Here is a 24,424-nt window from a genome sequence, read left to right as displayed (position 1 = left end):
TGACTTTCAAGGATTCTACCTTTTTTAATACTAGATTATCATTATGATTATTTTGTCCAATATTTCATACTGCTCCTCTGTGATTACTATATCCACATCAGCTCTTTCCTTTGTAAATGCTGTGACTTTAAGAGCTTTATTTGGTCCTTTTTTTTAAAGAGAGGTTTTAAAGTAAAGGTATCAAGTGGTCTAACACAGCCACTAAAGTTTGTGAGACCTTGGGTTTTTTTTATGTTGGAACAATAGACCATAAGACCATAAGACATAGGAGTGGAAGTAAGGCCATTCGGCCCATCGAGTCCACTCCGCCATTCAATCATGGCTGATGGGCATTTCAACTCCACTTACCAGCGTTCCCCCCGTAGCCCTTAATTCCTCGAGACATGGGCGGCACGGTGGCACAGTGGTTAGCACTGCTGCCTCACAGCGCCTGTAGACCCGGGTTCAATTCCCGACTCAGGCGACTGACTGTGTGGAGTTTGCACGTTCTCCCAGTGTCTGCGTGGGTTTCCTCCGGGTGCTCCGGTTTCCTCCCACAGTCACAAAGATGTGCGGGTCAGGTGAATTGGCCAAGCTAAATTGCCCGTAGTGTTAGGTAAGGGGTAAATGTAGGGGTATGGGTGGGTTGCGCTTCGGCGGGTCGGTGTGGACTTGTTGGGCCGAAGGGCCTGTTTCCACACTGTAAGTCTAATCTAATCTAAAAAAAACAACAAGAATCTATCAATCTCGGCCTTGAAGACATTTAGTGTCCCGGCCTCCACTGCACCCTGTGGCAATGAATTCCACAGGCCCACCACTCTCTGGCTGAAGAAATGTCTCCACATTTCTGTTCTGAATTGACCCCCTCTAATTCTAAGGCTGTGTCCACGGGTCCTAGTCTCCTCGCCTAACGGAAACAATTTCCTAGCGTCCACCCTTTCTAAGCCATGTATTATCTTGTACGTCTCTATTAAGTCTCCCCTCAATCTTCTAAACTCAGCTTCTAAACATAGCTTGAATGGGTGTAGTCACGCTCCCATAGAACCAGGATTTTTAGTTTTAGCTTTGAGCAATTGCTGTTGAGGTCTTGAAGAAGCAGAAGCTATTTTCCTCCTCTCTCGATTACAGCCAAATGCTTGCGGGTTTCTTCCTGCTACTGGAGCTGCATGTGAGACAATTTGTTTTCTGAATTTGCTTTTTGCAAGAATGTGTGTAAGGCATCTTGCTATCTTAGAACAGCTAATGAGTAACAGCTACTGCATCTATTTTGTTAAGTTTTCCAACAGCCTTAAGTTATTCCAATTCTTTCTTTCTTCTGTTGTACTTTAACTATAGTGGATGAATAAAGTGTGTTTTGCTTTAAATCTAGCAGTTTGACCAATCAAATTGCACCTGAAAAGCAACACCTTACATTCACCTCTAAAACAAGAGATGTTAGGATCTAGGCTATGTCATTAATATATTTTGAGGGGGTTTGGTCCGGTCCATAACAATGCTGACACAAAAACTTCATTTAATTTTTTTTCCATACCCACTGTATCTGCACACAAATTCTCTTCTTCATATCTGATAGTTCCCACTTTTCCCTTAACTTATGCTCTCTATATACAAGCAAAACATCGTTGGGTTTTCCTTTTTGCTGACAATTTTTCATGCCTTCTCTTTGATTTCCTTTTTGTTTTAAATTTGACCCCTGTACTCTCTATACTCCTCTCACTATCTGTGGTTTCAAGTTTTTTTTGGGGAGCTTTCTTTTTCTGTTTAACCTTTCCCTGTATTTTTCCAGACAACGATGGGGGTCTAGATAAGGCAGTGCCATTATTATACTTGGAGGGGACATGTCTGCTTTGTGTCCTAAGGATCACACTTTTTAGTGCCTTCCACTAGTTTATCAATGATTTATCCTCTGGGAATCCTGCCCACTCCACCTCAGGTTAAGAAGAAAGTGAGGACTCCAGATGCTAGAAATCAGAGTCTAGATCAGAGTGGTGCTGGAAAAGCACAGCAGGTCAGGCAGCATCCGAGGAGCAGGAGAATCGACATTTCAGGCATAAGCCCTTCATCAGGAATCAAGTTTCCCAGTTTAACTCCCAATTTAGCTTTGTCCATTTCCAGAATAATATGCAACCTCACCGAATTGTGGTCATTATACCCAAAATGGTTGCCGACAATGACTTCACCCACTTGCCCATCTACATTTCCCAAAAACAAATTCCGAATTGTGTCTCCTCTCATTGGACTTCTCACATATTGTTTAATAAAAATTTTCCTAGACATAGAACATGAATTTTTCACCCTCAATACCCCTTTATATTGCTTGAAACCAAATAGATATTGGGCTAGTGATAGTCACTCAAATTATTGTCCTCTCACTCACAGACAAAAATTTGTCTACGTATATGTTCTTCTATCCCCCTCTCACTGGGGGTCGGTTGTATACTCCTTGTAGTGCGACTGCCCCTTTTTTTAAGGTCAACCCATAAAGCCTAATTTCTTAACCTGTTAACACTTTTCATAGCTGTAATTGATTTTATTTCCCTCAATACTGCAATCCACCGCCTCCCTTTTTATCTCAACCACTCAATCCTGCCTGAAAATACTTTATCCAGGGATACTGAGCTGCCAATTTTGCCCCCCTTTTAATCAGGTTTCTGTTATAGCAATGACATCATGCTGCCATGAGTCTGCACCCTCAGTTCATTTGCCTTGTTTGTAGGCATTTGACACGCTTGTCTTCATCAGTCAGAACACTAAGTACAGGAATTAGAACGGTATGTTATGGCTGTTCAACACATTGGTAAGGCCACATTTGGAGTACTGCACACAATTCTGGCTACCCTGCTATAGAATGTTATTAAACTGGACAGAGTACAAAAAACAAATTACAGGGGTGTTACTGAGACTGGAGGGCTTGAGTTATAAGGAGAGGCTAGATAGGCTAGAACATTTTCCATGAACATAAAAGGCTGAGAGTTTATAAAATCACATAGATAAGGTGAATAACCAGGGTCTTTTCCCCGGAGTAGGGGAGTCCAAAACTAGAGGGTGTAGGTTTAGGGTGAGAGGGGAAGGATTTAAAAGGGACCTGAGGGGCAACCTTTTCAAACAGAAGGTGGTGTATATATGGAACAAGCTGCCAGAGGAAGTGATGGAGGCAAATACAATTACACCATTTAAAATACATTTGACAGGTTCATGGATATGAAGAGTTTAGAGGGATATAGTCCAAATGCAGACAAACGGGACTAGTTCAGTTAGAAAACTAGTTGGCACGGATGAGTTGGGCCAAAGGGTCCATTTCCATTTTTCCATGACCCTGTAATTCTCCTTGCATTAAAGCATAAACAACTCAAACCCATCAATTTCCTTTGCCGGATGCTTTTTAACCCACATTTCTTTTGTCTTTCTCAGATACTGATTGTATCACTAACTAATGTTCTACCTCCCGTGTCCGATCAGAATCTGATCCATCTAAGCCTATACTTTGGTTCCCATTCCCCTGCGGCACTAATTTAAAAATCTCGTCAACAGAACAACACCTCATCTGAACTACTGACGATACAGGATGTTTGGGTGGTGGGGGGGATGGGGATGGGGTGGGGCGAATAGCAAATTTGAAGAATAGACCATTTGATCCTTCGAGCCGCCTTCACCATTCATTATGACCATGGCTGATCACTGAACTCAGCAGCCAGTTCCAACAATCCCCCATAATGTTTGAGCCCAACAGTCCTAAGTGATATATTCAATCCACTTGAAATCTTACAATGTTTTGTCTTTCACTGGTAGTGAATTCTATAGGCTCCCCCTCAGTGGGTGAAGACATTTCTGCTTGTCTTGATCCTAAATGATGAAGCCCTTCCAAATGAAGGGCTTTTGCCTGAAACGTAGATTTTCCTGCTTCCCGGATGCTGCCTGACCTGCCATGCTTTTCCAGCACCACTCTAATCTTGACTCTAATCTCCAGCATCTGCAGCACCCACTTACGCTTAGTCCTAAATGGTACACCCGGTGTCTTTTGACTGTGAGTCCTGGTTCTGGGCTTCCCATCATCAGGAACATCCTTCCTGCATTGAGCTTAGTTTGTCTTGTTTGAATTTTATAAGCTTCAATGAGATCAACCCTCGTTCTTCTGAACTCCAGCAAATACAATCCTAAGGACAGCAGAAAGCATCAGACCCATCTTTTAATCATCAATAATTAGATATTATCCACCTATCAATTTTGGGTTTTCCTTAAACATATATCCAGAGTGATACTGTTATTTTAATATATTTATAATGCTACTCAACACAGAACACAACACCAATTTCCAAAGTAGAACGTTAACTCAGCTACAGGAGCGCAGACTGACACAAAATACTAAGTCAGTGGTTCCACCAAAACTCGAGTATCAGTTTGATTCAGGCCCTATGATTCATCCCAACAGTTTAATAAACAAGCCTGACTGATAATTCTTGAATCTGAGTGACTACATGCCTTAATTTTACCAATAAGTCTCCTTTATATAAATCTTAGAGTGTCATAATTATGGCATATTTAACACAAGAAGTTTGTCATAAACAAGCTGACTCTACATATTTATGCTAGTTGTCTTTAATTAACTCATCTTTCAGGAATGATTAATTTTCCCAGGTGAGCTTCTGGCATGCATCAGGAATGCCAGTAAACAAAGTTTAGGCTAATGTCTTCTAAATATTTGTGAAGATTTAACTGAAATATTTTAATTCATACCTTTTGATTTAGTCAGACTCTAAATTCTGGGCTATATTCTTCCCCTTAAACAGACAAACTAGAATTGCATTATCTGAGGACCACATGTACAAAAATATCACACTGAACAGTAGGGAAATAAGTGTGATAACTAAATCGAACAATAAAAATGAGTACTTAACAGAGCATAAAGGTTAAAGAACTTATCACCCAAAAATTCTAAAATGGAAAAAAAATCTGAGTTTTAAAAACAGGGTTGATCAACAGCACAATCTTTTGGTCATACACTTATTTACAGCACAGGTGATCATTCATTTACAGCAATTTCAATCATTTACAGCACATTTACTGATGGTCATTTGTGAGATATGATTTCACATGCACAAAGCCACATTGATTCTCCCTAATCAGGCCTTGCCTTTCCCAAGTACACGTACATCCTGTCCCTCAGGATTCCCACCAACAATGTGCCCACCACTGATGCCAAGCTCACTGGTCTATAGTTCCCTGGCATGTCCATACCACCTTTCTAACAGCGGCACCACATCAGCCAACCTCCAGTCTTTCAGCACCTCACCTGTGACTATCGATGATACAAATATCTCAGCAAGAGGCCCAGCAACCACTTATCTAGCTTCCCACAGAGTCCTAGGATACACCTAATCAGGTCCTGGGGATTTATCAACTTTTATGCACTTCAAGACATCCAGCACTTCCTCCTCTGTAATATGGACATTTTTCAAGAAGTCACTATCTATTTCCCTACATCTTATATCTTCCATGTCCATTTCCACAGTAAATACTAATGCAAAATACTCTATTAGTATCTCCCCCATCTGCTGTGGCTCCACAGAAAGGCCGCCTTGCTGATCTTTGAGGGGCCCTATTCACTCCCTAGTTACTCTTTTGGCCTTAATATATTTGTAAAAACCCTTTAGATTCTCCTTAATTCTATTTGCCAAAGCTATCTCATGTCCCCTTTTTGCCCTCCTGATTTCCCTCTTAAGTATACTCCTACTGCCTTTATACTCTTCTAAGGATTCACTCGATCTATCCTGTCTATACCTTACATATGCTTCCTTCTTTTTCTTAACCAAACCCTCAATTTCATTAACCATCCAGCATTCCCTATACCTACCAGCCTCTCCTTTCACCCTGACAGGAATATACTGTCTTGGGACTCTCGTTATCTCATTTCTGAGGGCTTCCCGATTTCCAGCCGTCCCTTTATCTGCGAACATCTGGCCCCAAGAGCTTTTGAAAGCTCTTGCCTAATAGCGTAAATGTACTTTTACCCCACTCAATGGTATTGTTCAAAGGAGGGCAGCAAGTTTTAAACAACAAATGCTGCCCACGCCTTAAGTTACACTAAATTCTCCAATGAGCCAAAGTACATGTGCAACCAAGCTTCACATTTATTCAAATAGACATACTACCCCCAAGGGCAGTGTCATTTTGTTTTCTTTCCTTTATTCAGAAGAGCTCTTACAATCCGATCCCTTTTAAAAGCCATCACCCAAATCACCAAGGTACTTTTTCACCTATAAACACCGCCGGTAAATCATCTGCGTTTTCTGATTGATTAATTTACATGCAAAATGCATTAAGTGCACTGTTTTTGTTTACATTTTAACCTATCTTCTGACCAACCTGTTCAGCAAAGTTATTACATACCTCTGAAGCAGGTGGAGCTTGAACCCAGGCCTCCCGCTCCAGGGGTTAAGGGGTAGGAACACTGGGCCACAAAAGGGCCCCTCAACAGGTAAGACACTGGATGCAGATGCTGCCAATACCAATTTAAAAGAATAAAGAGGATTCTGAAGGACCCCCTTCTGGCACAGTGGTAGTGTTCCTACCTCCAATCCAAAGGCCCAGTTTCACGTTCCACTTGCCCAGCGGTGTGTAACAATATCTCTGAACAGGTCGATTAGAAAAATAGGTTACATTTTTTTTCAAAAGAAAAGAGGATCCTGAAAGGATTGAAATGTGAAAATATGGAATTTTTTTTAAAAAGACCGATGTACAAGCTGCACCAGTGTAAGGGGACAAGGAAGTTGCTGATGGGTAGAGAGGAAGAATACATTTCAATAAAGTGCCACTCCTTAGGTCCAATACAAAACTTCCTAATCAGGCAACTAATTTGCAACTTATTGAAAGGATTAGTTCATGAAGTTAAACACTTTCTCTAAAATATCTTTTCTAGAAGGAACAATCTGATTCAGGACCCATGTTTGGTTTGGTCAATCTCTCCACCTCACCGTTTCTTCCAAAATGGAAGTGATTACCATGAAAAACAAAGAGAAGAGATGGTTTTGCAATGGATTTTCTTCAGATGCCCACACAGCGGAATGTGGTGAATAAGCAAGAGGACACATGGTCTCCATTTGGAATCAAAGAACCCCAAGTTTGAAAATACTGAAGTTGAGGCAAAAGATGACCAGTCGCCTGAAATCAAGCAGTGGAATACTGGCCATGAAGTGCAATAAAATAAAATAAAATTTTACTTCTCACTAATTTAATGATTTACAATCAATGAATTAATACTGCTATTAATTAAATATACACACATTAATGCATCAACATTAATGCATCTGATTGGGTCAGATTCACAGAGTACAGACAAACCCCAGCTCTGAAGGCCCCAACCTGTAAGGATGGCTGTCCACACCTCCCAAGTTTGGTCAGGAGGACCACAATAAATTGGGAGGTGATCCACGAACAGTTGAAGGGACAACTGGTTTCTGAGATAGACTCGGTGGAAAACCGACCTGTAGGCTCTGGCACCGCGTTCAATCATTAAAATTAAGTATTAAATATCCCTCCTGCTCCCACTCTCTCATTCGCCAGGCCCATCCAAGCTAGGTTCAACCCAGACGTGCCAAAACAATGAGGATGCTACCCATGCTCAGTCATGGCCGACAGGGGCCTCACACTGACCAGCAAGGCCAGCTGTCAGGTTGTGTGACTGCACTAATTGGCATGCCAAGGTAAGTCACAGATTCTGTGAGGACACAGGTAAGCACTAAGTGAATGAGTGCTCACAGAGGAAACAAGTAGCACTGAGATGCAGCCTGGTCCCATCCACGAGCGCAACATATGCTAGCAACAGCCTCTCAATACTAGGTGCCGTTGCACTCCGCAATACAGCTCTATGTTTCCACAGCATACTGCAATTAGATATGTACAATGATGGTCATAAAGGGCTGACAAACTTTGGATGGCAATGTTAATAGAAATTGGAGTTCGTGCAGCTGGTGATCATGGGTCACGCTGACCAAAATGGGGACTGTCTGCAGCCAATGGCTGGTTGAAGTCACTAGATACCTGCTCTAACTTCAATAACAAGAATTCTTGCCTCTTAGCTGTTTCAGTGTGTTTGGGGTAAACTTGGAAGCTGAACATGAATGAGTTGCAACATAGCAACAAGCAATAATCCTTAATTGGCAACTTGCCAACCCCTGATGTGAAATTCACCACACTGCCCTGCAAGTTAATAAAAGATGCCAATTGACCGGACACTGACAACTTTAATTGTGAAGACAAAGTTTTCACAGTGAGGACACTGTCCGTTGTGTAATGTGCAACCAACACTGTGCTAAATGGAAAAGTCTGACAACCTGAAACTGGGCTCCTGAGAGATATTTTGAGCAGGCAGAATTGAAAACTCTCACAATATTTATTTAACCTGTGACCAAGATTATCTGTCATCTAGAAGATCCATCACGCCAAGTCAGCTGGTTTATACCATGTTGCAACAGGACCTTTTTTGTTAAATAGTGCACCGATCTGGTGAAGCTACAAGAAATGGCTCCCACGTTCAAAATATAAAACCAAACTACAAATAAAGCCAAGCATTTCAAACCGAATGAAATAAACCCAAACTCAGTACCTCTACCACATCCATTGATGCACAAAAGGAGGACACCTCATTCAACTGTAGGCAGGTGCACAAGACAATGTTAAAGGGATTGTGAGCACGGGAGCCATGGATTACTAAGGAAGTTGAATGTCTTGTCAAGAGGAAAAAGGCTTATGTTAGGATGAGATGTGAAAGCTCAGTTTGGGCACTTGAGAGTTACAAGTTAGCCAGGAAAGACCTAAAGAGAGAGCTTAGAAGAGCCAGGAGGGGACATGAGAAGTCATTAGCGGATAGGATCAAGGAAAACCTTAAGGCTTTCTACAGATATGTCAGGAATAAAACAATGACTGGAGTAGGATTAGGGTCGAGGGTGTGGTGCTGGAAAAGCACAGCAGGTCAGGCAGCATTGGAGGAGCAGGCAAATCGACATTTTAAAAAAACCTTTCAAGTACCATACTCCCGACCCCAATCTCCAGCATCTGCAGTCCTCACTTTCGCCTGGAGTAGGATTAGGGCCAATCAAGGACAGTAATGGGAAGCTGTGCGTGGAATCAGAGGAGATAAGGGAAGCTCGAAATGAATATTTTTCATCAGAAAAAGACAATGTTGTTGAGAATACTGAGATACAGGCCACTAGACTAGGTAAGATTGAGGTTCACAAGGAGGTAGTGTTAGCGTTTCTGGAAAGTGTGAAAATAGATAAGTCACATGGACCGGATGGGATTCATCCTCAGATTCTCTGGGAAGCCAGGGAGGAGATTGCTGAGCCTTTGATCTTTATGTCATCATTGTCGACAGGAATAGTGCCAGAAGATTGGAGGATAGCAAATGTTGTTCCTTTGATCAAGAAGGGGAGTAGAGATAACCCTGGCAATTATAGACCAGTGAGCCTTACTTTGGTTGTGGGTGAAGTGTTGGAAAAGTTTATATGAGGTAGGATTTATAATCATCTGGAAAGGAATAATATGATTAGGGATAGTCAACATAGTTTTGTAAAGGGTAGGTCGTGCCTCACAAACCTTATTGAGTTGAGATGGCGACCAAACAGGTGGGTGAGGGTAAAGCGATTGATGTGCTATATATGGATTTCAGGAAGGCATTTGATAAGGATCCCCAAGGTAGGCTATTGCACAAAATACAGAGGCATGGGATTGAGGGAGTTTTCACGGTTTGGATCAGAAATTGGCTCGCTGAAAGAAGACAAAAGGGTGGTGGTTGATGCGAAATGATCATCCTGGAGTTCAGTTACTAGTGGTGTACCGCAAGGATCTGTTTTGAGGTCATTGGTGTTTGTCATTTTTATAAACGACCTGGATGAGGTTGTTGAAGGAAGGAAGTAAATTTGCGGATGACACGAAGATTGGTAGAATTGTGGATAGTGCAGAAGAATGTTGTAGGTTACAGAGCGACATAAATAAGCTGCAGAGCTGGGCTGAGAGGTCGCAAATGGAGTTCAATGTGGAAAAGTGTGAGGTGATTCACTTTGAAAGGAGCAACAGGAATGCAGGGTACTGGACTAATGGCAAGATTCTTGATTTGGAGGTGCCGGTGTTGGACTGGGGTGTACAAAGTTAAAAATCACACAACACCAGGTTATAGTCCAACAGGTTTAATCGGAAGCACACTAGCTTTCGGAGCGACGCTCCTTCATCAGGTGATAGTGGAGGGCTCAATCCTAACACAGAATTTTTAGCAAAAATCATCAGTTACATCACACTGTAAATTTTTGCTATATATTCTGTGTTAGTATTGACCCCTCCACTACCACCTGATGAAGTAGCCTCGCTCCAAAAGCTAGTGTGCTTTCAATTAAACCTGTTGGACTATAACCTGGTCGTGTGTGATTTTTAACTTGTTAAGATTCTTGGAAGTGTAGATGAGCAGATAGATCTCGGTGCCCACATACATAGATCCCTGAAAGTTGCCACCCAGGTTGATAGGGTTGTTAAGATAGTATACGGTGTGTGTTAGCTTTTATTGGTAAAGGGATTGAGTTTCAAGGTCATGCTTCAGCTGTACAAAACTCTGGTGCAGCTGCACTTGGAGTATCGTGTACAGTTCAGGTCACCGCATTATAGGAGGGATGTGGAAGCTTTGGAAAGGATTCAGAGGAGATTTACCAGGATGTTGCCTGGTATGGAGGGAAGGTCTTACAAGGAAAGGCTGAGGGACTTGAGGCTGTTTTCGTTAGAGAGAAGAAGGTTGAGAGGTGACTTAATTGAGACATATGAGATAATCAGAGGGTTAGACAGGGTGGACAGTGAGATCCTTTTTCCTCAGATGATGATGGCTAGTACGAGGGGACATAACTTTAAATTGAGGGGTGATAGATATAGGACAAATGTCAGAGGTAGTTTCTTTACTCAGAGAGTAGAAGGGTCATGGATCGCACTGCCTGCAACAGTAGTAGACTCGCCAATTTTAAGGGCATTTAAATGGTCATTGGATAAACATATGGATGATAATGGAATAGTGTAGGTTAGATGGGCTTCAGATTGGTTTCACAGGTTGGCGCAACATCGAGGGCCAAAGGGCCTGTACTGTTTTGTATGTTCTATCTCCAGCCTAAACTCCAAACAGATGATACTGCTTGACTTCATTCTAAAACCCTGCAAATTTAGTCCACTCATTTGACACTCAAGAGTCATGGAGCCCTACCGCATGGAGTCAGGCTCTTTGGTCCAAACTGGTCCATGCCGACCAAAATGTCCGTCCACGGTAACCCCATTTCCCTGCACTTGGCCCATACCTTCCTAATCCTTTCCTATCCATGGATTTGTCCAAATGCCTTTGAGATTCGTTAATGTACCTGCCTCACTTACGCTGGCAGCTCATTCCACATGCATACTACCCTCTGAAAAAAAAAGTAGCCCTTTTATTCTTTCCCCTCTAACCTTAAACTGATGCCCACTGGTCCTCGATTCCCCAAGCCTGGGAAAAAGAGTGCATTTGCTCTATCCATGCCTCTTATAATCTTACACACCTCTACAAGGTCCCCTCCTTAGTCTCCTACACTCTCAAGAAAAGCTTCCTAGCTTGTCCAACTTCTCCCTATAACTCAGACCACCGAGTCCAGGCAACATCCTTGTAGATTTCTTTTGCATTCTTTCCAGTTTAATAACTTCCTTCCTATAACAAGATGACCAAATCTGAACACAATACTTCAATGCGGCCTCACCAATGTCCTGTATAACTGCATTATAACTTCCAAATGTCTGTACTCAGTGACTGATGAAGGTCAGTTTACCAAAAGCCTTCTTACTGCCCTGCCTACCTGCGAGTAGGAAATTCGACATTTCGGGCCAGAGCCCTTCATCAGGAATGAGGAGAGGGTGCCAGGCAGGCTAAGATAAAAGGTAGGGAGGAGGGACTTGGGGGAGGGGCGATGGAGATGTGATAGGTGGAAGGAGGTCAAGGTGAGGGTGATAGGCCGGAGTGGGGTGGGGGCGAAGAGGTTAGGAAGAAGATTGCAGGTTAGGAAGGCGGTGCTGAGTTGAGGGAACCGACTGAGACAAGGTGGGGGGAGGGGAAATGAGGAAACTGGAGAAATCTGAGTTCATCCCTTGTGGTTGGAGGGTTCCCAGGCGGAAGATGAGGCGCTCCTCCTCCAGCCGTCGTGTTGTTATGTTCTGGCGATGGAGGAGTCCAAGGACCTGCATGTCCTCGGTGGAGTGGGAGGGAGAGTTAAAGTGTTGAGCCACGGGGTGGTTGGGTTGGTTGGTCCGGGCGTCCGAGGTGTTCTCTGAAGCTTTCCGCAAGTAAGCGGCCCGTCTCCCCAATGTAGAGGAGGCCACATTGGGTGCTTACTTGCGGAACGCTTCAGAGGCACCCGATGTGGCCTCCTCTACATTGGGAAGATGGGCTGCTTACTTGCGGAACGCTTCAGAGGCACCCGATGTGGCCTCCTCTACATTGGGGAGACGGGCCGCTTACTTGCGGAACGCTTCAGAGAACACCTCAGGGACGCCCGGACCAACCAACCCAACCACCCCGTGGCTCAACACTTTAACTCTCCCTCCCACTCCACCGAGGACATGCAGGTCCTTGGACTCCTCCATCGCCAGAACATAACAACACGACGGCTGGAGGAGGAGCGTCTCATCTTCCGCCTGGGAACCCTCCAACCACAAGGGATGAACTCAGATTTCTCCAGTTTCCTCATTTCCCCTCCCCCCACCTTGTCTCAGTCGGTTCCCTCAACTCAGCACCGCCCTCCTAACCTGCAATCTTCTTCCTAACCTCTCCCCCCCCCACCCCACTCCGGCCTATCACCCTCACCTTGACCTCCTTCCACCTATCACATCTCCATCACCACTCCCCCCAAGTCCCTCCTCCCTACCTTTTATCTTAGCCTGCCTGGCACCCTCTCCTCATTCCTGATGAAGGGCTTATGCCCGAAACGTCGAATTTCCTATTCCTGAGATGCTGCCTAACCTGCTGTGCTTTAACCAGCAACACATTTTCAACTGTGATCTCCAGCATCTGCAGACCTCATTTTTTTACCCTGCCTACCTGTGACTCCACTTTCAGAGATCCATGCACCTGAACTCCAAGGTCCCTCTGTTCCACTACACTCCTTAAGGCCCTACCATTCACCATGAAACTTCACCTTGATTTGACTTTCCAAAATGCAAGACCTCACACTTATCTATATTAAACTCCATTTGCCGTTTCTTGGCCCACTTCCCCAGCTGATCAAGGTCCTGCTACAATTTCCTCACTGTCCACGATATCACTTATTTCAGTGTCATCTGCAAACTTACTAATCATGCCTTGTACATTCTCGTCTAAATCATTGATATAGATAACAAACAGTGATGGGCCCAGCACTCAAAGCATTTCAGTAAACTGAATAATGCAAAAGCAAAAGACCCTTATAGTATATTGACTGGAGTGCTGAAGACACCCAACAGGACAAAACACCTCGCCTGGCTTTTAAAACACTTTTTGTTTTATCCTTCAGTGGTAGTATCAAGGTTACAGAGAAAAATTAATGAACTTGTGGACAGGACCGGCCATGATTTAGAAGACAGTCAAACATGCTCAAGAAAGTGACTGGTTTAACCTACTTCTGTTCCTAACCTTATGAAATTAGGGCACAATATAATTAAAGACAAAACTCAAAATTACCCTTGCCCTTGTGGTCACCTTCAGAAAGCCACATTCCAACGAACTTTGAAACTTACCAAAATAGCAATCCTTCAAGAAGATTTATAGGAGAGGACTGGTATTGCAACAAATTAAGCGTTCATACCTATTCCATTTTCTTCATACAAAGTTCTCTCACGTTCAATGCTGTGTTTGAGAACGGCTTCCCGAGCTTCATGCTGTCTTCCTTGTCTGCTTTTGATAGTGTTCGCCAATTCAATTTGTTCTAACTCAGAATCGAACCTGTGCAAATACCTGGAGAAGGATACAAGTCAGATTTCTAAGTGAAAAATCATAGGCCATAATAAATACTGCAGAATTAGCCTTACATTTCACTGTATGGAATGTGCCCAAAAGGTTTCAGCAAGATTTTGAGCAGATTTGTTGTAATCTGGTGCCTGATCCAGTATGCTCCCTCTACAGAGTAATTGAGTATAGTTCAAGCAGCACTGAGGCTCTTTAACTAAGGGGAATGTTAAGCCACAGATAAATGGACTGGCTTAGTTCAGGTGGGAAGTTAAAAAGCAAGAAATTTGAAAGGGAACCAAAATCTCCTTGAACCAACGAATTTCCGGTTTTGATAGAAGTAGGACTTGGAGCAGACAACTCATTTGCTCATGGGAGATGGGTTGGCCATGTAAATATTGTAATGAAACTGTATGATTGCACAGTAGCTGCTTTCCCTGCACTTGGAAATCTCAGCAGGCGAGAATGGGCAAATCCAACCAACAGATGCCTTTAGAGCCATGTTTTTGGCCAGGAGGCAGGCAGTAATCTGCCTGCTGCCCCGAAGTCCGGAATCATTCTTCCCAACAATGATCTACTTTCCAATGCTCCCCATGACCATGATTAGACCTTCAGAACCCCTCTACTTCACTAGAGCCACCTGTGTTCAGATTAGATACCCTACAGCCTTGTTTTGCAACAATTCCAATCCAACATTCAGCCAATCTGTCAACTAAAGTAGGAAGTATAAAGCAGAATGGGGAATCTAGGCTTAAGGCATATATATAAAGCAGAAGACTGAGAAAATGGCAATCAAGAGGAATAAGATTAACAGAAAACATAAAAGCATTTATTTTAACATTCCCAATACTAAATAATAACAAGTCAAATCTCTAAAATTGCAAAATTATACTTTCAGCAAAGTGGTCTTTCAATAATTAAAATTTATCATATTAAAGATGTGCTATTGCCGCGTGCAACCAGTCTTAACCATTTCTGGCAACTACAAAGTGGGATCTTTCTGGATTTTGCATGTGCAGCCTGAAATTCCTGTCTGATTTATTCCAAAATGACAGTTAGCATTCTCATCAACACAAAATTCAGTTCAATATTTTAAACTGATCTAAATCCTTTTAGTCAAAAAAAACCCAAAGAACTGCAGGTGCTCGAAATCAGAAACAAAATCAAAATTGCTGGAAAAACTCAGAAGGAAGGCTCTGAAGCTTTTGAAGAATGGTCACTGGACCCGAAACATTAACTCTGTTTTTTCTCCACAGATGCTGCCAAACCTGCTGAGATCTAGAGTCATAGAATTATATAGCACAGAAACAGGCCCTTCGGTCCAACTCACCTGCGCCGACCAGATATTCTAAATCGATAATAGTCCCATTTGAAAACATTTGGCCCATATCCCTCTAAACCCTTCCTATTCATATAACCATTCAAACACTTTTAAAATGTTGTAATTGCACCATTTCCTCTGGCAGCTTGTTCTATACATGTTGCCCCTCAGGTACCTTTGAAATCTTTCACCTTTCACATTAAATCGATGCCCTCTAGTTTTGGACTCTCTTACTCCTGGAAACGACCTTGGCTATTCACCCTATCCGTTCCCGCATAATTTTATAAACCTCTATAAGCTCACCTTCAGCCTCCAACACTCCAGGTAAAAATAGCCCCAGCCCACTCAGCCACTCCCTTTACCTCAAACCTTCCAATCCCAACAACATCCTTCTCAATCTTCTCTGAACTGTTAAGTTTAACAACATCTTTGCGACAGCAGAGAGACCAGAATTGAACACGGTATTCTAAAAGTGGCCTCAACAATGTCTGTGCAGCCATAACATTACGTCCCAATTCTTATACTCAACACAGATTTTCTAGCAATTGCTGATTTTGTTTCTAAACACTTTTGGCGACTCCCTAAGAAACATGCTGGTGAATGTTGCATTGTCAGTGGACAAGAGTATTGCCTCACTTTCACCAGAACGGGTTATATAACAAGCCACAGGTGAGCAGTCATTCTCTTCACACATACTGCTTTTACCTCAGACTTGCAGTAAATGGAATATCATCCTTTCGCTTCTTCACTAAGTTGTCGCTCAAAAGTCAACAAAAAGGGAGGTTCTAAGTGGAATGAACAGCAAGCACCATTTCATGTCAGTCTACAAAATCTCTGTTCAAACTCAAAGCATTGTGGCCTGCATTTTAAAATTAAATTAAAAATTACACTGTCCTAAGTTATCCTACATATTACTGAAACATCTGCAGAGGCCATTACTGTTGAAACAGACATTTAAACAGCCAATAATTGACTAAAATAAATCAGAGAAGATACCATTTCTTAAGAAAATAACCTTTGCTGCATATAAAAAATAAGCAAAACAAGAACCAACACCTAACATAAAAACCTTTTTTTAGATTCGATTCCCCACTGTAAGGTAACAGGCCCTTCAGCTCAACAAGTCCACAGCGACCCTCCAAAGAGTAACCCGCCCAGACCCAGTCCCCTACCCTATAATTACCCTTACCTAATGCACCTAACACTATGGGCAATTCAGCATGGCCGGTTCACCTGACCCGCGCATCGTTGGATTGTGGGAGGAAACCGGAGCACCCGGAGGAAACACATCCGGACACTGGGAGAATGTGCAAACTCCACACAGACAGTTGCCCGAGGGTGGAATCAAACCCGGGTCCCTGGTGCTGTGAGGCAGCAGTGCTAACCACAGAGCCATCATGCCGCCCCTTTTGCTAAGACTTACCAATACATTCACTCCTTTTGCAATTCAGCTCTCCAGAACTTACTTTTATTTATCCTCACAGTTTCAGCTTTCCGTCAAGACTCAAACGTTTATAGAGATTATTCAGTGAGCTCTTGGTTAAGCAATGTTTCAGCTTTCATTCAAAACCTCACACTATGGACTCCTCTGTGCAAACTTAGGAATGCTGCATTTGTGCCCAGTGATTTAAAAATCAGAATATCCTGATTCCTAAATAACTCTATACTTCTTGTCCTGGCTTTAGACAGACAGCCCCTGGCAAACTTTGACTCGCTCTCTGTCTCTCTATGCTAAATGCTTGTTCTCACAATCAAGATTTCTTTTTCTAGTTCCGAGCTGAGCAACTCTTCCAGTTTCTCGATCTCTGTCACCAAAATGAGCTAGGGATTCCCCCCCCACACTTTAAACAAAGAAGATATCGACTTATGCAAAGTTCAAAGTTTTGTTAACAGTTTCAGTCGGGTTCTGGTTTTCCATTTCAGGCATTTTTTTTGGCAAAGTAAAGCTATCGTCAACAAAAGTTGCATCGACTTTTCGACAAAATAATAAGAACCAAAGAAAGTAAGAAACACGTAAATGATTTGTGTTACAGCTCTTGGAGCAAAGGTGTGCTAACCATCCAGTTGCAGCTCCACTAAAGAAATATCACTCTGAAACTTATCCAAACTCTCTCTTACTTTTCTATTATCTCACAGGCTTCTTGCTTAGTGTACTCAGTCTTGTTAGGCTCTAGGTTGCTTTGAAACCACAACAGCTTTTCACCTGTATCAAAAAAACAAAGGTTTTTTCCAATTAGGAAAACAGATGAATTTGCAAAATAATATCAGGACCTTAACACATATTTGAATATAGTTCATTATCCCCATCAACAGTTTATGGAAATAAACAAAATGAATTTAGCAATGAAACTCACACCAGCATCCAGGAGTGCTTTAGCAGGATAAACTACTCATTGTTCAGAAGTAAAATTCCAACACTGTTTGAAAGCTAGGCAGCTCCTGAGCTCTGCAAAAACCTATTTACAAAATAAGGGAATATCTATCTTAATTCCAGTGTATATCTTGAGAACCCAAGAAAAATTCAAAGGGGAAATGACCATTTTGTCTGCAAAAGATATTAATTCAGTTCAGCCAAATAATTTATACTCTGACCGTGGTTCTTCTTAACTTATTTAAAGTCTTACAAGGCAGGGAGTTGGGGATAAGGAGAACCATATAATTGGTCTGAACAAGTGTTAATATATTCTTACCCTCAAAAAATTTGGAACTGAGGAGCGTACTGAATCAATTCTGATTTCTGCTATTGGAGGAAGCTTGCCAAGAGATGCAACTTCCTCTGAATAATGGTTAATCCTCTCAATTCTTCATGAGCTATTTAATTGCCCATCTGCCTAATTAGAAGCTTATTACTACAATCGTTTTCCGAGATAATCATCCGACTGTTTTCTGAGAGATTTAATTTAGCACTGAATCTTTGAAAATTGGGAAGTCATCTGTGTAAGTTAGGTTAACGCATTGACTTTGAGAAGAACCAGCTACTGAAAAATGAATTCAGCACTACATTCAGTACAACGGCAAGGGGCCATAATATCAGACAGGAATCTGGAGAAACAAGGTTTGAAATTTGTGCACTTGAAAGCACGACAGTATGCAAATATTTATACTGCAAAAAAAGTGTACCGGTCTGCTGGTATTGAAGTCTGCAACACGAGTAACTTTGCTATTGCATAACACAAATCTCAAAAAGGCAAGCAAACCATTGACTGCAGCTATAAAGCTGAAGTCCCAAAGGCTCCTCAATTTCAAATTTTACAATCCCCTTCCATTTTCATCCCCACCCTACAATTTTATTACTCACCAATTATGTTCAGACGTATCGCCTTTCCACTCTTTATCCTGGATAGAAGATTTTAAGAGAAGATATTACATCACAAAATGACAGCAGTTTCTTAAGACATTTTGTCACAATATAACTGACGGCATTCTAAATCTTTTGTTCCAAAATAATCCACTAGGGTCAAGCCACCAATGGGCTTGGGGAAAAACGTGGTAAATATGCATCTATGGTGTACTTATGCTTCTGTTCGAGTGCTTAAATCTTGGTGGGGGTTGTGGGAGGACAATGGCTTATTCACCAGCAGCAGAACTAATCAGATTTCTGAGCATAAAGCTATTCCAACAGAAGGGAAGAATACAGCTAACAGTTAGATCATGTGAAAAGACCACATCTTTTTACTTTTTCCCGGTATTTCTAATTGTGGTCCGAAATGAGAAAGTAACTCTTTTAAAAGCAAGGATTGCTGTTAGAATGCTGCATGTTTTCACTGCAAATAACCTGGCAGTCATCATCAGCACCATTTACATAGCTGCCTGCTTGAGGTGGTTACAAAGTGGTGGTTGTTGCTTTACAGCTTGGAAAGCAAACAAGATACAGAAGAGCAATCAGATCTCCACCATAACTCCATTTTCTGCAATAAAAGCCACTTTAATCCTGAAGAAAACCAGTTCATCTCTCCTTCAGCAGTTGCTGTAAGCTGGAACTTCTAATTGATAAGTCAGAGATCATTCGTCAGTGAAAAAGCAACCCTGTGCCTCTTGCACACCAGTGGAAGCATCCGGGGAAAGACTACAAGAAAAGCAATATTCCGACCTTTGGACTAATCCACCCAGGACTCACTGACCTGCCTCCCTGTGGGGTGGGGGGTTGTGTGTGTGCCCTTGTGCTTGTGTATAAGAGGGAGTTTTAATCTGTGCCAATGGTTCATAACTGATTTGCTTTGGCTTCAGTCAATTATTTGTAATAAATAGTAACTTCTGCCATGCTTTCTGTTAACCTGCGTATGAAAGTCAGGCTAACTGGGGAACCTTTACACATATTTTAAAATCTGTAACTTTGGTGTTGAACAGGGAGTAGTGGGACTTGATTTCTGGCATGCTACCCTACTTAGACATGGCACAAGCAATACAGAGGAACTTCGAATATCCAAAGGATTCGGGCGAGAAGTATTTTGTTCAGTTAATCAAATTCTGGATAATCAAATGCCAGATAACATAGTTTAGCCAATCATCAGAACCTTGCGATCTTGCCAGTTAATCCAATATTCAACTAATCGAATGCCGGATAATCGAGGTTCCTCTGTATTTATTTAACAATTAGTTAAGCATGTTCTACAGTTAATAATTTCAAGATTTTACAATTAAGTGTATAAGCAAAACAGATCAAAAAGATTTCTGCACATTGTTTAATTCCTGACTATTAAGATACACAGCTTTCCCAACAGTAAGTGCACGGTTTGGTATTAAACTCAGCTAAGTAAATCAGAAGCGTTCTGGGTTTCATTTCATTATATGGTAACTTGGTTAATTAATGATGACAGGTTTTCAACAACAGCATGAGAGAATAGAGGAGGAAAATTCACCCAGTCTTCCCAATCATGTACATTGATCTGCAATGACAGCACAAATGCAACAAAATTGATAAAAAATCAAACTTATTAACAGTGCCCAATCATCTGGTGAAATCTTCTGTCCAACCTGAGCCCTAAATAATGACAATATTAGTGAAGTGTCAGGGATCACAGGGATATTAACAATGCTGCCTTTCAGATGGGGAAAACAAGGGAGAGAATTAAATTATGCCAGTTGTCAAAGGCTTATATGATAGTGCTGTACATAACACAAAAATATATATATGACCTTAGCCCAAATCCACTTTATGTAATATCACCGACAGCTATGTTGCTCAATTTTCTTCTACGTTTCCATTCACAACTTGCTCAGAATGGGATGAGGATGCATGTTGAAGGAATGCTGTCAAAAAACAATGCTGTCCTATTGTGAACGAGCAATGGTCGAGTGGTATTGCCAGTGGTCTAGTAATACAGAGACCCATGCCATGTTCTGGGTATTTGAGTTTTGAATTCTGCCATGGCAGATTATGGAACTCAATACAAATCTGATATTTAAAGACTAATGTGAAACCATTGCTGATTGGTGGAAAAACCTTCCGACGTTTAGGGAAGGAAACTGCCGTTCGTTCCTGGTCTGACCCTTATGTAACTCCAGACCCAAAGCAATATGGTTGACTCGAAACTGCCTTCTGGGAAATTTGGCACAAACAATAAACGTTGGCCTAACCTGCAATGCCCATTTCCTGTGATTGAATTAAAAACAGAGAGAGAGAGAGAGAGAGAGAGAGAGGGAGGGGAAGTATTCTACTGGGATGATGGCCTTGATAAGTTTCTCATAGATTTCATTACTTCCCTCTCTAGTCCATCCCTGAGTTTCTTCAAATACAAGGTCCACAGCATATGATTGCAATTAAATTGTTGTATAAGTTCATCACTTGGGGGAAGTCACTTATGCATCCCTGACCATACAGACTCCGTGATTAAGGATGACTGAGATTAAGCAAAATGATGTGAGGGATTCCAATTGTTGTCAAAAAATTAATTAATGTTAAGATCCTAGGGACAAAGAGACCTTGGAGTGCAGGTTCACAGCTCCTTGAAAGTGGAGTCGCAGGTAGATAGGATAGTGAAGGCGGCGTTTGATATGTTTTCCTTTATTGTTCAGGGTATTGAGTACAGGAGTTGGGAGGTCATGTTGCAGCTGTATATGGCATTGGTTAGGCCACTGTTGGAATATTGCAAGCAATTCTGGTCTCCTTCCTATCGGAAAGATGTTGTGAAACTTGAAAGGGTTCAGAAAAGAATTACAAGGATGTTGCCAGGGTTGGAGGATTTGAGCTATAGGGAGAGGCTGAACAGGCTGGGTCTGTTTTCCCTGGAGCGTGGGAGGGTGAGGAGTGACCTTATAGAGGTTTATAAAATTATGAGGCACATGGATAGGATAAATAGACAAAGTCTTTTCCCTGGGGTGGGGGAGTCCAGAACTAGAGGGTATACGTTTAGGGTGAGAGGGGAAAAGATATAAAAGAGACCTACGGGGCAACTTTTTCACACAGAGTGGTAAATGTATGGATTGAGCTGCCAGAGGAAGTGGTGGAGGCTGGTACAATTGCAACATTTAAAAGGCATTTGGATGGGTATATGAATAGGAAGGATTTGGAGGGATATGGGCCGGGTGCTGGCAGGTGGGACTAGATTGGGTTGGGATATCTGGTTGACATGGACAGGTTAGACCAAAGGGTCTGTTTCTGTGCTGTACATCTCTATGACTCTAACAGCATTTTATATTTTAAAAATTTTTTAAACTGACAGATTAAAAGATTAAGCTACAGTGGCAGGTTGATGAGAACCTGAGTGAGAAATTTTAGCAAGGGTACAAAGAAAGAAATGAAAGCTAGAAGTGAAGGCACAGTAAACAAGAGCAGATAGGCCCATAATGCAAAAAACGCTGTTTAAAACGAAAAAAAAATCTAAAAAGACACCACGTCCAAATACCAGGCCACTCACAATAAGATGAATAAATGAACAGTGCAAATAGTTGGAAACTGGTACGATATAATTGCAATTACAGAAACGTGTCTGAGAGATGCCCAGGCTGAGAACTGAATATCCAAGAGTATTCAGTATTTAGGAAGGACAAAATGAATGGAGATGGGGTGGCATTGTTAATAAGAATGCAATCAGTACAATGGTGAGAAAGGAAGGAAGGAACAAAAAGCTAAATATAGAGTTAGTCTGGATTTTACATGAGGGGTGTGAAACATGACTAGACCTTGTCTCAAAACAGTAGAGGGTGGCATTAAATGGGAAATTAGAGAAGCATATAAGGGTGTTACAATCAGAGGTGTCTTAATCTACCGATAGACTGGGCATACCACTTATGAATTCCTGGAGGGTAATTAGCCAAGTACATTCAGCAATCAATGAGGGAACAAGCTTTCCCAGATTGTTTGTTTTGGGATGCAAAGAGCTTAATAATAATCTTGTGCAAGTTCCTTTCAGGAAGAATGGGCCATAACATTCAATGGATAGAAATTCAAGTAGTCTAATCCACAGCCTGGTTCCTAAATCTAAACAAAACTAAACTGCCAAGGTAGGAGGTGCGATTTGGCTGCCATAGATTGGCTAAACTCATTACAGTGCCATCATTGACAATTGCTAATAATTATGGAACAATTGCATGCATTGCAACGGTTGTATGTTCCTTTCAGGTCCAAAATTAAAACAGAAGTGGCCCAACCACGGCTAACAAACAAAATTGAGGACAACATTAGATCTAAAGCAGAGACACAAAACATTGCTAGAAAAATCTGCAAGCCTGTGAACTGGGAGTAGTTTATGGCTGAGCAAAAGAACACCAAGACATTGATTAAGAGGGGAATACAGAAATGAGAATATACTTGCATGAAACATAAAAGCAAACTTCAAATAGTATGTAAAACTACATAGGTAAGAGGATTAGCACAGATGTAGTCTGAAGCTGGAAAATTGAAAACAGAAAAGGAAATAGCACAACAATTTAATAACTTCACAGCAGATACAAATCATTCCTGGAGAAGGCCTATTCAGAAAGGGATAGTGATGGAGATTCCTATTGGTTAAAACAAGTAGTGGAGATATTAACAGACTGGAAGCTAACAACAGGTAGCATCGAGGAGGCAGGGAGGCTGCAGAAGGTTTGGACAGGTTAAGAGAGTGGGCAAAGAAGTGGCAGATGGAGTCCAATGTGGGAAAGTGTGAGGTCATGCACTTTGGTAGGGAAAAACAGAGGCATGCACTACTTTCTAAATGGGGAGAAGATTCAGAAGTCTGAAGTGCAAAGAGTCTTGGGGAGTTCTAGTCCAGGTTGAGTTAGTATTTAGGAAGGCAAATGTAATCTTTGCATTTGTTTTGAGAGGACCTGAATATAAAAGTAGGGATGTACTTCTGAGGCTCAAAAAGGCTCTAGTCTGACCACATTTGGAGTACTGCGCACAGTTTTGAGCCCCATATCTCAGGAAGGATGCACTGACCCTGGAGCATGTTCAGAGAAGGTTCATGAGAATGGTCCCAGGAATGAAATACTTAACATATGAGCTTAACAGTCTGAGGGCCCTGGATTTATAATTGATGAAGTTTAGAAGGACAAGGGGAGATCAAACTGAAACATACAGAATACTGAATGAACTGGCCATAAGTTTCCATTGGTAGGAGAGACTAGGAACCGAGGGCATAGCCTTAAAATAAAGGAGAGACCTTTTAGAACAGAGATGAGGAGAAACTTCTTCAGCCAGAGAGTGGTGAATCTATGGAATTCATTGCCACAGAACATTGTGGAGGCTAGGTCATTGAGTATATTGAAGACTGAGATAGATAGGTTCTTGAGAAGCAAGGGGTTCAAGGGTTACAGGGAGAAAGTGGGAGAATGGGTTTGAGAAACTTCTCAGCCATGATTGAATGGAAGAGCAGACTTGATGGGATGAATGGCCTAATTTCTGCTCCTATGTCTTATGGTATAATGGTCTAAACATCCAGGACTTGAGAATCTACATCCCAGGGTATTAAAGCTGACCATTTGAAGCAATGCTTATCATCTTCCAAAATTCTGGAGATTCTGTGGCACAGTCTCTGCAGCTTAAAGGGAAGCAATGTAACCAAAGTTTTTAAACTGCAGAAGGGATTAAGCTGGAAATACAACAATAGCAACGTTTCAGTGTTGAATCTGTCACGGGTGGCAAGGTGATTCAGTGGTTAGCACTGCTGCCTCACAGTGTCAAGGGCTGGAGTTCAATTCCAGCCTGAGGTGACTTATCAGTGTAGAGTTTGCAT

At 41.9% G+C, this 24,424-nt stretch overlaps 1 protein-coding gene across 1 annotated transcript in view; it reads right to left on the bottom strand.

The window, feature by feature from the left end:
• Positions 1 to 24,424, bottom strand: part of tma16 (translation machinery associated 16 homolog) — a 55,416-nt gene that overhangs the window by 14,768 nt on the left and 16,224 nt on the right. Inside the window, exons 3-5 of the mRNA XM_060832861.1 lie at positions 18,565 to 18,602; positions 17,385 to 17,469; positions 13,806 to 13,954 (exon numbers count right to left, since the gene is read on the bottom strand). Coding sequence (XP_060688844.1) covers positions 13,806 to 13,954; positions 17,385 to 17,469; positions 18,565 to 18,602 — 272 coding nt within the window. The remainder of the gene's footprint in view (positions 1 to 13,805; positions 13,955 to 17,384; positions 17,470 to 18,564; positions 18,603 to 24,424) is intronic.

This window comes from Hemiscyllium ocellatum, chromosome 1, assembly GCF_020745735.1.
Source record: "Hemiscyllium ocellatum isolate sHemOce1 chromosome 1, sHemOce1.pat.X.cur, whole genome shotgun sequence".
Lineage (NCBI taxonomy): Eukaryota > Metazoa > Chordata > Chondrichthyes > Orectolobiformes > Hemiscylliidae > Hemiscyllium > Hemiscyllium ocellatum.
This window is presented reverse-complemented; position numbering and strand designations above follow the sequence as displayed.